The 16,709-nt window shown below is 41.8% G+C and overlaps 2 protein-coding genes across 2 annotated transcripts; one reads left to right on the top strand and one right to left on the bottom strand.

Annotated features, from left to right (window-relative positions):
- Positions 1 to 3,923: 3,923 nt before the first annotated feature.
- Positions 3,924 to 5,045, bottom strand: b3galt9 (beta-1,3-galactosyltransferase 9; the record flags this gene model as incomplete). Its single annotated transcript, XM_080046586.1, has 1 exon — positions 3,924 to 5,045. One exon carries the CDS (start codon positions 5,043 to 5,045, stop codon positions 3,924 to 3,926), a length of 1,122 nt encoding a protein of 373 aa, XP_079902712.1.
- Positions 5,046 to 8,643: 3,598 nt separating this feature from the next.
- psmd5 (proteasome 26S subunit, non-ATPase 5) lies at positions 8,644 to 14,889 on the top strand. The gene is given in 11 exon segments (XM_080047289.1): positions 8,644 to 8,824; positions 10,346 to 10,490; positions 10,595 to 10,708; positions 10,791 to 10,919; positions 11,437 to 11,546; positions 11,708 to 11,850; positions 12,057 to 12,248; positions 12,391 to 12,500; positions 12,596 to 12,736; positions 13,697 to 13,717; positions 13,719 to 14,889. Coding segments are annotated over 11 exon segments (1,515 nt in total). The 5' UTR covers positions 8,644 to 8,651; the 3' UTR covers positions 13,956 to 14,889.
- The last annotated feature ends 1,820 nt before the right edge of the window (positions 14,890 to 16,709 follow it).

Below are 16,709 nucleotides of genomic sequence, written 5' to 3' on the forward strand. Positions count from 1 at the left end.
CAGCGAGCATACAAGTCAAACTAGAGGGGTAAGATACCGCATAACCACACCACAGTTCATCAACATATATACACTACAAGCCTCTAATAACATGTGATGTGAGTCTCCACCCAACCCTAATCCTGACAGTGACTGAAGATCCCTTTGATAAATCATACCTCAGTACGCTGACAAACCCAGCCTATTGGAGCGCAACAAGTAGTATTAGAGGAAATTATGAAAAGATTCCATCGTTTTGAATGGTTCAAACCTTGGCACAACTCTAAAAAGCAGCAAACCACATGTGAACCTGCCAGAAGTGTAAGAGGAAAGAAGGAGGTTGCAGGGCCTAACACTGAGGACATGGAGGTCATGTCCTATTTCTGGAAAGTTGGGGAGAGTATAATGACTTTAATGTGACGTTTTATTCTGCAATTACACTCATTACAGTTTATTTTTGTTTGTTTTGTTAGCAGTGCGGCTCTGGGGGTGGCAGTCATTTGTTTTTCTGTCAGACATTTAAAAACCTCAAAAAACATATGAATGGATTGGCTTGAAAAACTGTATGAAAATGAAGGCTTTGTACCAGAATCCTTGGTGATACCCTAACTTTCCCGCTTGCGCTATCATCAGGTAAAATGTTTAATTTGTCTTATTAAATTGTCTATGTGTTTAGGAATTAGCATACGTTGTCACGCTAACATGTTAAACCAAGGTTGAGAATATGGTTTACATTCCAAATCAGCATGCCAACATTGTCAATGTGAGCATGCTAATGTTAGAATTGAGCTCAAATCAACGCGGTGCAATTGCGGCCACACATTGCGTTAATAACCAAGCAAAAGTTATTTAATGCTAATTAAGCGTTCACTGCATAAAACTAAACTAAAAGCATAAACTGACAGCTAACTAATGTACACCTATTGTAAAGTGTTACCAACAATATTTTAAGAACAAAGTTACAAAGTGTGGTTGATTTTATAAGTGGGTTGGGTTCTGCTGGGGAAATTTGGCGTAAAGTCCTCAGCATTTCTAAAATCCTATGTGAGGGATTCCATCCGTAATCTTGTTCACCACCAGACCTGTAACATAGATAATTGTACTCAAACATTCTATGTTTAATGCACTTAATTTCATCCAAATTAAGCAGGTTTGGAAAAGAAAAAAAAGTTTTGTTAAAACAGCCAAAAGCCATATTATATGAATAAAACAGAAAAAGTCCAAAGAAACTGCACTGTTCAAGAAGCAGAAAGCCAACAACTGCTTGCTTGGGAAAGTTACCAAAACCTCAAAGGAAAGATTATGGAGTTTACAAAAAGGGAGAGGAAGAAAACCCACAAATGTCGTCAAAAAAGACGGATTATCCTTGAGGTTACTGCTTCTACGTAAGTGAACGTGGGCTGTATGGCCACATGAACACTGAGCCTCTGATCTGAACAGAACCCCTGAGAATCTGTAAGGATTCTACACTTGTGTATGAACATGCACAGTGTATGTTTCCATGAATGACATACAGTATGTATACAAACATACAACATAAAAATGTCTCACAATTATTTCTTTCATCACCCTCCTCTCAAATGTGTGGCTGTGGAGCCCCAGACTTGTTGCGTTGGTGTAAACAGCCCAAGTGAAACAGGGCTTCTCTGGTTTTGATGAGTCCTTCTTTGCAGAGATGTGTCCCCTCTGAGGAGAGGCATTCATTAGAGCGCTGCAACACCGACGTGCAGTTTACCGACCCCTCAACCTCGAATTAACAATCTCTCTAGGATGTGTTATCAGCGTATGCCAGTACATTTGTGTGTGTGTGTGTGTGTGTGTGTGTGTGTGTGTGTGTGTGTGTGTGTGTGTGTGTGTGTGTGTGTGCGTGCGTTGAAGTGTACATGTGATGTGGTTGGTGCATTGGCTTTCCAGCTCTACAGACCCTGTTTCCACTTTCTTTTGGAAATTCCTTTTAGACCTCGACAGCGTTTTTGAGCCAGTACTTTGTGTTGATGACTTTGTATAAAAATAACTGCACTGACAAATGTTTTTGGCAACATTTACAATTCCACAGTAGCATGAAAACTAGCTTTCTGTATGCTACTTGTGGTGTGGACATAAGACCAGAAGTTAGAGTTTTTGGAGATGTTTGGAAATACGCTTATCCGCTTTCATGTCGCGAGTTAGACAGAAGATACCATTCTCATACATGACCAACTGAACATGAAGCTGGATCCAGGAGATGGTTAGCTGAACTTGGCATAAAAACTGGGAGTAGGGTGAAGATGGAAGATGTCAATGGTGATGAATCCAGATTAATCCTGGAGAGCGATCCTTGTTCGGACTGATCGTATGCCAGTTAAATTGTTGCTGTGGCTGCTCACCAGCCAAAATGATAATACCCATGCTGAGATGTTAGTGTTTGAATACCTTGGCTTGATGTGGTGAGACAGGCATTCAGGGAAAGTTTTGTAGACACAATGGAACCTGGCCAAGGTGGAGTAAAGAGTCGCAGTGTGAACCACTGGCAGTGAAACAGAAGAGAAAAAGTTTGCAGAACGCACAAACATTTTGTTTGGTCAGCTCGCAGGGCTGGGATCGAGGCCAGATTGTTCCGTTGTGGAATTTAGGGAGAGAGAGAGAGAGCAGTAGTTTGAGCAGCTTTTTAAAGCCATAAAATTGCTGGGAAGCTAAAATAGAAGCGAGACGGACTCATTTCCCGCAGAAACAATGCTCACACCTTTCAGTCACGCTCAAACAGTAATAATTATCTTAATACTTTCTTTTCATATGAAGGCATTTCAACTGAGAGTGCAATGCTTTCTGTGAGTTTACCTCAGGCTTAACACAAACTACACTGAGGCATACTGTATGTGTGACTTGGTAGAACAGGTTGTGTGTTGCTTTGTCTTGTGTTGGGCACTAGATGTCCTCCTTGGTCAGGTGCATTTGGTGAACTGTATCCTCTCCTGGAATTAATGTGTCAAGTAATTCAGGTTTGACGAAAAGCCATCAGGTTCTCTGGTAATAAACTGCATTTAAAGTCATAATCTGTTAGAATTCTACTAGAAATAATAACATTTGGAATAAAACAGGAAATACTGCTTACCTTGCAGCCAGGAGAAAGAAATGGGAGCATAACTTCACATATATTTTAAACAGTTTTTTTTATTGTCAAATGTATCAGACCCAGGTGAGATTATTTTGTAATAGACAACCTTTATGCAAAACATTTTTAGTTATTTGTTATTTTTATTTTACAACACAAGAATTCCTTTTGTACAACCGTTTTCTGTCCTTGTTTAAAAAGTCTCAGAACCAAATGTCCACCCACTTTGTGCACATGTCAATCATGTTGCCTGATTATACCTCCTCTCAGGAGTGTGTGGGCATATGCAGACTATGCTTCGGCAAAATCTTCCTGACTCACCTGTTCTTTTGCTTGCATAATAAGGGAAAGAAAACATTTTAAGGCCCTTGTCAAACCAGATTTGTTTCCATAATGTGAAAAAGCACAGGTAAAATGAATGACATTAGTAATTCCACTTTTCCAGTGTGCCATGCAGCATGTCCCACATTGACTTTGTGCAAACCTACTTGGAAACCACCGGATCAGGCATCAGATCATGACACTGTTACTTAAACAAAACAACTGGATACCATTTAGTTAGTTAATCTGAAAAAATCACTCAAGGAGAAACTAATTTAGGGTTTCTCTATTGGAGTGCATCTCAAATTTGCACTGCACTTTTATATGAAAGTGTTTCAGGTTGAAAGTTTTAAAAACGTTTTATAATGATGTTATCTGTCTTATAGACAGATAGATAGAGAAATTAACACAGATTTGTCCATCTTCTATTGAACACATGGGCACCATAACAAAACATGTATTCACACTTCTCTTTTCTATTTGAATCCCACTTCCTATTATTCTCACACATTCACTAACCACACACACTCCATCAATTAACCCCGTGATTCAGATTGGCTCTGGGAGTTGATCCAGATAACAGTTTATCTAGGTATGTGAGGGTCTTGCAGATCACCAGGCCAAAGTAGGTCTTAACCAGTGAGCATTGTCCACCTTTCTGTCCCAGGTCTGCCCAAACTCTATCTATTTCTTGGTTTTCCATTCCTGCTGAGCTGAATAGATAGCGGTAACAGCAGGCGTTGTAGCGGATATGCTTATCTCCTGAGAACCTGGCACTGTGGAGTGGTGCCACACCAGACTTTTGAGCACAAAGACCCACAAAAACATCAGCTGGCACAGGTGCGCGGACTGCTGCAGATGCTACATACACCTTTCGGACCACATCCTGGGATACAACATATGCTGTTCCATCACAGTATTCAGGCAGGTACTTATCAGGGTAGAGAGCTGGGGGCAGGAAGCCAGGACTGTTGGAGTCCCTGTCAGGGGAGTCTCTCTGGATCACCCTGCCTAGATAAAGGTCCTCAGGGGGCCCTTGCAACCCAAGAAGGTAGCCTCCGATGGCAGGGAGGTTGACAAACACTGAGTCCTTGGTCAGCAGAACAAAGCGTGCCACGGGACAGAAGGCGATCACCCAGCGGAGTGCCAGCACTGTCCTTTCTGTTGGGCCACGGAGGGATGAGTCAGACACAGCATGACCCTGCACCATGTCCCCATGGCGGAGGGACTCTGTCATGAGGGCGTTCTGTGCAGCTGAAGTCTGAGTTGATCCTAAGAAGAACAGAATCCGCACTGGGAAGCCTTGGATAAGTGTTTGGTTGGCCCATGTCCTCCTGATAGCATCTCGTTGGTTGATATCCGCAGTGGAGCTGAAGACTACGGCGAGAAGGAAGAGGTCAGTGTTTCTGCAGGCATCAGGGTTAGCGATGGGGTAGGCCTGGGACACATTCTCCCCTGCATGGCTTAGGTCTAGTTTCCTTGCTTTCTCTCTGACATCAACAACCAGGCCATCAGTGTAGACCCCGGGCGTGGGCTGCAGAAGGTACTCCTCCACAAAGTCGGCCCCAAACAACAGGGCATGGAAGAGCAGCACATTGAAGAGGAGGAAACACCACTGGTGGGTACGCAGGTTGCACAGATAGCACTGGAGCATGAGACAAAAGATGTATGAATCGCCATGAAAGTAGCCAAAATAACTTTGATCAAAATGTTTGAGATGCAAAGAATAAACACTGTACCTGCATGACTCCTGCCTTTTTGTTCCTTTTTGTTTATTAGCTGTATGGGACCAGAGGACCTCCCGCTATAGTCGTTCCTATAACAATACTCGCTGACAGACAGGGTTTCCACTTTCACGAAACACTAGCAGCATGTAACCCTGCACCCGACCCTTAGTCACATGGTTCATCAAGAGGAGTGTGCCCTGCGTCATGCATACAACATTAATGAAGCTGAGATGGAATGGTGATTATAACACAAATGCATCAAGGATCCCCTGCTAGACATGTTGTAAGACCAACAAATTGCTTCATTTTGAATAATAATTTGCATCCGATGTGTTTTTCCCCCACAAAATATTGAATTGCATTGAAAAATTCTTAAAATTAAATATGTATTTCTCCCTCATTGAGAAACTTGTAAATCCATAAATCCATAAAAATTAAAATATGTTACCCTTTAAATTGAAGAGTAGGTTTGAGAGTAGGGTCAGCTGATGAAAAAATAATAATTGTGAGACATTTTGATTTTGTATGTTTGTAAACACATGTCATTCATGAAAACATACACTATATGTTCATACACAAGTGTACAATCCTTACAGATTCTCTGGAGTTTCGAGAAAGACAAAATAGAATATTGAGAAGAAAAAAAATGCACTACAAGGTTAAAGGTTAACCCTTTATAGGGCACTCATTGAAATACTTAGAAATTCTAAATTTCAACCATACAGTGCTATTGTAGGATACAACAAGACAATTTTGCAACTCTTTAAAAAATATTAAATTTTTAGGTCGCAAATCAAGATCAATGAAGTTACCATATATGGTTCCTTGCCCGTTTAGGGTAAAAAAAATAATCTCCCAAAATGTATTTGAAAGACATGAAAATACACATGTGAAGTGAAAAGAACATTTATTTGATGGTAAAAACATATATTAAGTCAGAGGAACATTTATTTACTTGTAAAAAAACACAAATTTAAAGGAACATTTATTTACAGGTTAAAAAACGCATGTAAAGTGAACAGAACGTGTATTCACTGATAAAAACACGCACCAAAGGCACATATTTACTGATTACATTACTATTAGTACTATTATTACTTTTACTAACTGATTACTGATTTCTCAAACTCCAGTCTAGCCTAGTCCGGCCTCTTAGGCAGCTGCTTCATGGTACTTGACAAAGCAGTTGCGGTCCGAATTGAGGCACAGATGAACTTTGCAGACCCTGCAGATTACATTTGAGCGCAAGCTGTTCCCCACTCTGCTGCAGTGCTTGCAGGTCTGGCGGCTCGTGTAAATGGGGGCATGGAACAAAGACAGGTCAAACCGGACAGCAACATCTGGGGTGTGGCTGCGGTGTCCCCGGACAGGCGTGGGGACAACTACAGCGGTGCTGAGGCTGCCAAAAGATGTGTGGCTCCTTCGGGGGCGAGACATTGCATTCATGCTGCTGGCACTCCTGAAAACCTGGTTTCTAAAGTTCTTTAGTGACAGGCCATCCATTTCAAGGGCCTTGCAGTCCCGCCTATAGATGACCCAGGCATTTGTGAGGCTGACATCGATCGCATACCCAAACAGCCGCATATACCACCTCTTAGATCTCAGGGGAGTACGGTACAGATGGACCAGCATGTCACTCTTGTCGATTCCCCTCATGTTTGAGTTGTAGCTCTTTATGACAGCAGGGCAGCTCACTTCCTCCTTCCTCTTGGTGTCGCTGCAGTACCGGGACACTGACGACTGTGGCTCCACCCCCATGTCTGTTGACAAAAGAGTGACCACTCTGTTATCCTTCCACCTGTAAATTAGCACAAGTAAATTAGCCATAACTCAAATATAACTTCCGCTAAAACTTTTATTGTATTTTATTGCATTTTATTTTGAATTTGAGCACAGAAGTACAGTACATGTCACAAAAACATTTCACTGTGCATACTGTACGAGTATGTGACAAATAAAAACCTTTGAATCACCTGAGGGCCAGGATCCCGTCGTCACTGGTGACATAATCATATGCACCACGATGGACAGCCTTCTTCGCCATCTCTTTGATGGCCTTGAGTGGAGGCTTGCCTACCCTGTTGTCCCTCGCTGTCCCTGTGTATCTGCAGTTCTTCTTTTTCAGGTACCGCACAATCTCCAGGCTTGTAAAAAAGTTGTCTGCAAAGATGGCTGTTGTACCGAAGGAGGACATGGTGCTGGCCAGGACAGACACTATCTGGCTGGTGGCACCCATGGCCTCTTGTTCAGGCGTCAGGGGGACATCGTGGGCTTCCAGCGTAGTCTTCCCCTGGTAAAGCACCATGTCGTGGATGAAGCCATCCGCAGAAGCCCGGGCAAACAACTTAAACCCCCATTTGTCGGGCTTGCTTTTTATATACTGCCTCAGGCTGCCAACTTTTTTGCCCTTGAAGCCCACCATTACCTCATCCACAGACTGCTTGGGGGTTTGTGGCTCGCTCCTGAAGGCTGTATTTAGGAAGCCGAATATTGGCCTGATCTTAAAAAAACGGTCGATGGTGCCAGGGATCAAAGTATTGTCATTAAAATGGATCAGCGTCTTCATCAGCCTGAACCTCTTAGATGACATGAGACATGCAACTTGAGGGACCCTGGTATCCATTGCCCAGTAGTCTTCCACAGCCGGCAGCTTTGCGATCCCCATATACATCAATATGGCCACAAAGGTCAACACTTCCTCTTCAGTGGTTGTGAATGTAGAGTTGATGTCATTCTGTGTGGCATACAGGTTGGTCTGATATGTGATGTGTGTTATCACTTCTGGGCCGAAATATTTGCTAAAGTAGTGAAAGGGTGTTAAAATGAAATCCAGGGGAGAGTGGTGGTACTCAGGCAGGGCTGGGTTGTCCAGGTCAACTCTTTTCCAAGTAGTTGGCCTAGCTGCTGTCTTTTTACTCTTTGCCGTTTGTACTGGCAGGTCGATGTCATCGTCATAGTCATCCTCTTCGTCGTTGTGGTCATCTTCCTCCTCCTCCTCTTCAACCACCTCCACAGCAGGCCGCACACACCTCCTCTTGGCAGAGGGGCCCCTGTGACTTGGACCTGCCGACTCCAGTGGGACAATGTCAGGGTCTGCCACGTCATCGTCTTCGTCCTCAGAGTCCTCATCGTCACTGATGGCGGGGTGGGCAGGGACAACAACAGTCTCCCTCCTTCCATAAAATAGCTGAGCAGACAGCTGCTTAGGAAAACAAGAGTTTTTGAGTCAATATCAAGCACACTTGAGACTTATTATTATTTTGACTTAATTCTCGAAGTGCATAAAAAAAGATATACACACACACACACACACACACACACATTGAATGGATAAAATTAGGATGCCATTGCCAAGAGATTGCAAAACATGAATACCCAGAAAAATACTCGAAATCTGACCTCAGGTGGAGCTTCCCACTCCGTTCAATAGGTGGCCGTAATGCGCCATTACGTTGGATGTCAACAGCGGAAATGATGAAGCAGAAAGAGAAGAAGAAGTCTGTAGTTTCCTTTGTTCCAAAACATTGAGAAGCATGGCGGCTTCCATAGATAGCCTCCTGAGGGAAATCTCCGGCGTTGAAGATCCTATTGAGGAGCTTCAGAGTTTAAAAACAGCTTTGTTGTCAATACCTGTGAGCGATTTGAAGGACTCAGTGAGCGGACAGCGTCTCAATGTGATATTCTCTCTGTTGAACTCAAACGACAGGTGGGTTTGGCACACAAGTCATGTTGCTCAGCAAACACTGTTAACTGCTGAGTCAGTCAGCTTTCATTATTTGTTTTGGATGTTATACGAAGTTACGAACAGTAGGTTAATATATCTGAATGGGAAGTTACATAGGCTAGTTAGGTTGCATTTTACCTGTGCTAGGTGTCAGCAAGCTATTGGCTACAAATGCTACCAAGAATAAACAGCAGGTTACCATGGACATATAAAGAAGCAGGCTACGCACAGTGACTGTTTCCTTTGTTTAGTCCTTTCAGGGTTTTGAAAGAGCTTTAGAAAGTCTTAAAATACTTCGAATAAGTGAAGCTAATAACAATGCCTTGAATGGTATTAAAATGACTTAAATCAATCTTTCAAAAGTCAATAAAATAACAAAACATGGGGTGTACGATTTTAGCAATCTGATCTGTTGGTGCATATACAATTAATATAGATCAGTAGAGTATCAAACTTTTACCGTGTTATATATAGAAAATGTACAAATTGATTTATTGTTTCTTTAATCGAAACAAATGCCAACAAATCGGTTATATCATTAGAGAAAATAATCTGTATTTTAACTGTTTCAAATGCAAATAGTATAGTACAATAGAAAATCCCGCGGAGATTTCGGAAGTAGGCCGACCGCCAGCCCCGCATCGGTGGCGCCCCATCCGTCGGCCGGGCTCAAACGCTTCTACGAACCGCCGCTGCGCCCTTTCCAAACTCGAGTTCCAAGCTATCTATGGTTCCAAGTTGTGGCCAATTGAAGGTTGCAATCCTGGCAAAAATGGCCGCTCTCGCGAAGACGTTTTCGTTAAGGGCGGCCATGTTTTTTGAGCTATCTCGCTAAACATTATACCCAGTTCAGACCAGATTCGCCTTGCAACTGCTTTCAACTCGCAACTCCTTGCGACGAGACGGTTGAGACGTTCTAAAACTGGACCTTGCGATTTGACATGATGAATCTTCTGCAACGGCTTGCAACGAGCAGTTCACACCGCTGCGATTTCTCCCCCGCGACGTTCTAAACCCGTCTCGTCCCAAGCAGTTGCAAGGCGAATCTTTGGTCTGGCTGTCACTTGACTGTATTTCAGGTCCTGTAAATTAGGGAAGAAAAACTATTTTGGCTGACCCCTATGGTCCAAGAGGCTTTATTGTAGAGCACCATGAGCTGTACATGTGTAAGACATTTCAAGTCAACCAGTCAGGGGAAAAGGGGCGTGGCCTGTCAAACATTGCATTTTTGCTTTTTTTAATTATGGTTTTCTCATTTGTGGCGCCCCATATGGGTTTGTCTCGACAAGCTTCGAGGGGCATGCTACCACATGACTTCTGCACATATCCAGCAAGTTTTATGATGATAGGACCTATGGTTTATGAGTTATGGCCGATTTGCTAATGAAATAAGAAGAAGTAGAAATAATAAATATGGTGGATAACTCAATACTTTCGGGCCCGTATTTAATTATAGTATCAGCCATCAAACGATGAAGTTGCTAAAGTGAGCTGTGTTTGCAGGGAGCAGGTTGAGCTGTGCGTTGAGATCCTTGACCGCATCCTACTGGCCCTCAGTCCTGTGAACCTGGTCCAGAACTACAGAGCTGAGCTGCAGGGAGGACTGACCCACCCTGATGAAACCGTTAAGATACTGGCCTTGACACAGGTACACTGCTCGCACACAGTACACATACACACACAGACATACATACATGCAGTTGCCCTTTAAACCACTGCTACACATTATCAAATTTTTTTTCTCACCGTCAGATTGGTAGAATGGTGGAGCACCCTGAAGCTGCCACCGAAATCCTAAACAACCACGACATTCTGCGAGCGGTGATCCAGTGCATTGGAGAAGAGAAGATCTCTGTGGCAAAACAGGTGAGGACTTGAAGCGCTGACATATTGAAATTTGAATGTATCTACAGTGGAGGGGGTCATTGATTTGTTTTTGTTTCCTCAGGCCATCTGCTCCTTGGCCAAACTGAGTCACTCCAAGCCGGGGTTAGACAAGTTGTTCCAGAGCGACCTGCTGAAAGTCATGAAAGATGTGATGGCCACGAGTGACATCATCAGATACAGAATTTACGAGGTACGTTTTCAAGGATGCAAAAGTGTCACCTTTTTGTTTTGTGTGACATACATTTTTACATTTATTTGGATGGAATCAGTGGAAAAAGTGACTAATCATAAGAAGGAATGATGCCAGAACGTAGGCACTTGGATTCAGTTATATATTATTACCATTTGAATGAATCACTCATGAGCTTATACATTTGCTCAGTGTACAGTTTTTTTTTCTTTTCATGAAAACATCTTGCAGCCTGTAATCAGCTGGAAGAAGAAACACTTCATCACTGATTCCTCCTAGCTAATCTTAATCCGTTGCCAAGGGAGCAGCAATGTTGGCTTTTAGAAAGGCTGCTAATGCTAAATACAGATTCTGTATTTCTTTCCCCCCCAGTATATGATTTCTGCTCAATGTGACTAATCTTATGTTATAAATTGTATATGTGTGTCTGTGTGTGATTTGAAATGTATAAAAATGTTAGCACGTAAAACAGCTCTCATGTTGATTCCCTAATACGGACTTTTCTTTCCGCCTGCAGCTGGTGGTGGAGATCTCGTCTGCATCTCCCATTTCCCTCGGTTACTGCGCCAAGAGCGACTTCATTTCTCAGCTGCTCGGAGAACTGACAGGAGATGATGTATTGGCCAGGTAAAACATTTAATCATATCATGAATACAGAGATGGGGAAATGTATTGATGCTATTTTCCTACGCAAGTTTTCCCGATTACTTTCCCATTGTCTGAGTGCCTTTTGACTCCTAAATTTAAAGTATCTTGTGTGTGTTTTTTTGTGCTCTCTGTTTCTTCAGATCCACAGCTATTGAGTTGGTGACCTCTTTAGCCCGCAGTCAGCACGGCCGGCAGTATTTGGCCCAGCAGGGAATCATGGAAAAGATCTCCAACATGATCAAAGGGGCAGACACCGACGCCTTCTCATCCCTCTACCTTCCCGGTGAGTCTCTTTAAAAAAAAAAAACCCTGACCGCTTTCATGCTCTGCTGATAATGTCCCTCGTCTCATCATCAGAGATAGGATCCTGTATTTAGGTCGCCTGTTCCTTTACTTAATACAACAGTTTAATACTAGAGTCAAATGCATGAGTGTGAGGCAAATCGCTAAAAATGTAAAATGTTGAACTATTCCTTTTAAACCCTGTAGGTTTGGTGAAGTTCTTTGGGAACCTGGCCATCATGGACAGCCCACAGCAGGTGTGTGAAACCTACCCGGTCTTCCAGAACAAGGTGTTTGAGATGGCTCTAGACCCGGACCCTGTGATGACCGGTGTGGCTTTGGACACTTTGGGATTACTGGGAAACACTGTGGAGGGGAAGCAGGTCCTTCAGAAAACCGGTTAACAGCTTGTTATCTTTTTTTTATTTTTCCAACATTGTCCCATGTTATGTTTGAATGAAGACCAATGTTTGTATTTTAGGAATATCTAGCTGATGCCTTGGGATCTTTGTGACTTGATTGATTCTCTGTGTGTCTTCAGGAGAAAAGTTCAAGGCCGTGTGGTTAAGGATGAGTAAGCTCGCCAGCGCCGGAGCTACAGAACTCAGAGTGCGCAGCTTGGATGCCATATCACAGATTCTCACTCTCCAGGTATGTCAGGAATATTTATTACTTTTAAACGTGGCATCTTTAGACAAAAACCTGTATCAGTTTATGGATCTGTATTGTTTTTTTTATTATTGCAGCCAGAGCATCAGACAGAAGACCTGTTGGCCCTGACAGAGTCCTGGTTCCACATTCTGTCTAACCAGCCAATGGAAATGGTCTGTAACATCTGCATTCAGCCATTTCCAGAGCTGCACTGTGGGGCACTGAAGATATTCACAGTAAGTGCTCAGCTGTTTCCAACTACATTAATTTCCTTCCTATGTTACTTTTGATAACATGGGGGGAGGTAGAATCATAGATCTATATTATTTTGTTTGGTAACACTTAAAGAGATCCTATTATACTACTTTTCTGGAAGCTCTTTCTCTTATTTTGGCGATCCAACAGGCCCTGTAAACACTTTGCTTCTGCCATTTCCGCCCCCTGCCTTCCTGCAAACCCAACTCCGTTGTGATTGGTTACCTTGCGAAGGGAAGTCGTGATTCTAAATGTCTGCATAGAATCAGCCCGGGCGGGACACGAACGCGGGTCTACTGCTTCGTAAACGATCTCTCTACCCGCTGAGCTAACCGAGCACTGGTCTAGCATTGTCACCCCCCTGCTATATATAGCAACCTGGGAGCTTGCCTGACCATATATGGCAAAAATATTCGGGTGACACACACATACCGGAAATTTGAACAAGTTCGGCTCGACTGGCTGCCATAGTTTTTAGTGCTCTGCACAGCCACCCCAGACGGTCAACAGGGAATACGTCGAAATGCATGTACGTAATTACTTGATACTCTAGTATGGTTAAACATGACTATAAATCATTATAACAACGTTTATAGGTCATAAAAGTAGAAAAGTATCATAGGTCCTCTTTAAACATCTTTCCATTAACACCGCTCCAATAAAGGTGGAGTCAGCGATTCTGGAGAATGTTGTTGTCAAACATTTTTTTTTTTCACAATCAGGGAATATCTCTTCGTGATCTGCTACTTGTCCGTACTGTGTGTGTGTGTTGTGTGTGTGTGTGTACTGAAAAAAATACACGGCCTTGACTCTGTAATCAGACCTTTTGTCTACATTCCCTTTTAGAGAGCCTAGGCTCTATATTAACAGCAGATTTTTTCAGCGCACAATTGCTGACTCCACCTTCAATATTCAAATCTTCATCTGCGTGTGTTTACCAGGCCATCGCGACTCAGCTGTGGGGGTCAGAAGTTAATGACCGCCACGCCCAGCTTCATGGAGTTCATTTTGGATCGCTCGACGAGCAAGACGAAGGAGGTCAAAGACGCCAAGTTTAAACTGGTGGGCTCGATCGTGGGCTCGTCGACGGCCGCAGAGATCCTGGGCAGCCAGCACTACATCCGTCTGAAGAGTTATCTCAGAGAGGGGGCGTACTACATCTCAGCTGTGCCCTTAGTCAGCACAGAAGGAGCAGACTGATTCAAACACATTCCCATACGTGTCATTGTTTTTTCTAGTTAATGCTTAAGTGATGGGTAAGTGCCTGAATAATAGACTTTAGACTTTATTGTCCCCAAGGGGAAATTCTTTTTCACATCACATGTACATTCATAATCTATGTGGGAGCTAACACATACTCTGGTATAATAAACGTATTCTCTTTATAAATACAAATGTTTCTGAACATGGTGTTTCCTGGTTTGGTTGATTTAAAACTTCCTTTGTTTATCAACATAAATTGACAAAAGAGGCTCATGAATGTTCGATAGTTTACAACTTGCAGACTAACTTGTAAACAACGGCCTAAGTACTTTGGAAGTATTTAGAAACAATTTAGTAATTCATCGTTATTACTCTTCAATTTGGATTTTTAAACCCATGTTCTTTTGGGCAGACTTTTGTCAAATTTTGTGACAGACCCCTCCAGTGAAATAGTCTTTAGTGGTAGCAGCATATAAAGGGACACTCCACCATTTTACACTTCAATTTCAACTTTGGTTTGGGCTTTGAGACTTCAAATCTTTAACAGAAAACCGGTGTTGTAAACTAGGGGTGGGGTGCTGTAATTGCACAAGTAGAATCACCATTATAAGATGATGTACACCAATGTCCATCACTTTATATCCACATCATTACAAGAAGTCAGCATGGTCCACATGGTGTGTTAACACATTTTAGAGTTTTTTTTTACAAAGTTCAGGTTCTTACAAAGTGGAGGGTTAATTAAAGAAGCTAAAAAGAGTAAAACAAGCAGTCATACAGATTCACATCATTATATACAGTATAATTAATAACGGAGTGGACCAAAAATGCAAACTCATTATTCAGACCATCTGCTCTCCAAATGGATTGACATTGATTTCATGTTTTTGTGTGAAAATATGTTTCTTTACTAAATAATTTTTTTTTGTAATTAAAGAGGATGACGTCTGGCAATAGATTTTTGTTTTACTTTTAATTTATTTTAAAAAAAGATGGAGAAAAAATGTTGCACCTGGAAATATGGTTGTGAGAAGCAGCTTTACCTTTTGAAGCCTTTTCTTTTTTGTTCTCTTCTTAAATCTGTTGACTGGATTTTGATCCTCCCAAACAGTATAGAATCCAAAAACATTGGGTTATGTTTTTTGTGAATGTTAAAACCTCATTGATGAATTACGAAGACATTTAATCAATTATACACCTCAGTAGACTCTTATCATTCTCAGATGTTAAACTAACGTGAGGTTGTTTGTAAATCCATTTGTACTGCTATGCACAAAGTAAATAATACAAAGATACAACATATCGTTATAGTCACCTGTCTTCTGGTCAGACTGAATTTGATATGTAATCGAATAATCTCCACTAGAGGGCGACAGACAGTTCAGTTCTAAATCCAGTGTCAGGTTAATAACACAAACATATTTGTATACTTTAATTTCTAACTGAGTATTTCTACATTGTAGTATTACTACTTTAACAAGTAAAAGTTCTCAATACTTCTTCCACTTCAAGGAATTTTGTTTTAAATCAAAATTCAAATTCATATTTTGACTGAATGTTGATGCTAGATGGGCAGCAAACCTGAAGGGTGGATTGAAGTTCCGTAAACAGATTGTTGTATTTCTATTACATCAACACTATTTCCTTGTCAGAGAGTTCACCTTTTATATTAACAAATGATAGTTATAAAAATGTACTGTGAATCTATACGAACATATTTTACATTATTTATTTAGTTATTTATTCCTCCTCTCCAGCAGTAAAAGCACTTCACACTTCAGTCAGAGCGACTGACTCAATCCCAAACATCAATCATAGGCTCTTTAATAACCTCACGTCACCGTCAGCCAGGTGAATCATATCAACTCTCCCACGGCTTGCTTCGGTTTGCGTCATCGAATAAATCAAATAATTTAAAACAAAACACAAAGGCATTTTCACATTTTATTTTCATTTCCTTCTTTTTGCACTTCTGGGAGAGTCAAGGAAGTAACTTCTCTAAAATGTCACATTTGTGTTTGTGATTTACATCAAGAACCTTCAGTGTCAGTGGCCATCTTCTTGAAGGATGAAACTAAAACACAATTCTGAAAGACAACAATTTCCTTAGGTCGTTTTTGTTGGTATTCAACTAAAAAGTGTGAACTCCTAAGCTTTACCTCTTATCTCGAGAGCATACTGTTAATCCAGGTGATGGCTCTGTACCCTTCTCCTGCTGTCTCCTCCATGGTTTCCTCTGCGTGAAAGGCTTGAGCCCAGCAGACACAAGGCGGAGTGAAATTTGGGGATTTTCAATTTCAATTCAATATCTTCATTTGATCATCTTAAGTGTTGTTGCTGCTGTTTTGTTATCCCACAAGGGCTTGACTCCATGAAGTGCAGGATACTTCAATCAATTAGGCCTACAAAAATCTATGTCCAACACAGTCACTGTTTAACTTCTGTGGAGCTGAAGGGAGCCGAAGCCTCCAGCAGATGGCGCTATTTTCTCTCTACTCATTAAACAGTTGAGTGATAATTCAACAGTTATGTCATTAGGTGTACCTCTACCTCTGGAGGGAAAGCTCTCGTCGCAGTTATGTGCACTGCTGCAGACCCGTCCTCTGCAAGACTGCAACTCCCATATTCCACCTCACACCTTATCAGCCAGTTTTTCCTTTTATTTTATTTTTCTTTTGACACCCAAATGATTTAATTTGCATATCTCATTTTGTTTATTTAAATAGTTAATTAGCCTGCTGTCACTTTTGC

This window comes from Ammodytes marinus, assembly GCF_949987685.1.
Source record: "Ammodytes marinus genome assembly, chromosome: 18".
Taxonomy (NCBI): Eukaryota; Metazoa; Chordata; class Actinopteri; order Uranoscopiformes; family Ammodytidae; genus Ammodytes; species Ammodytes marinus.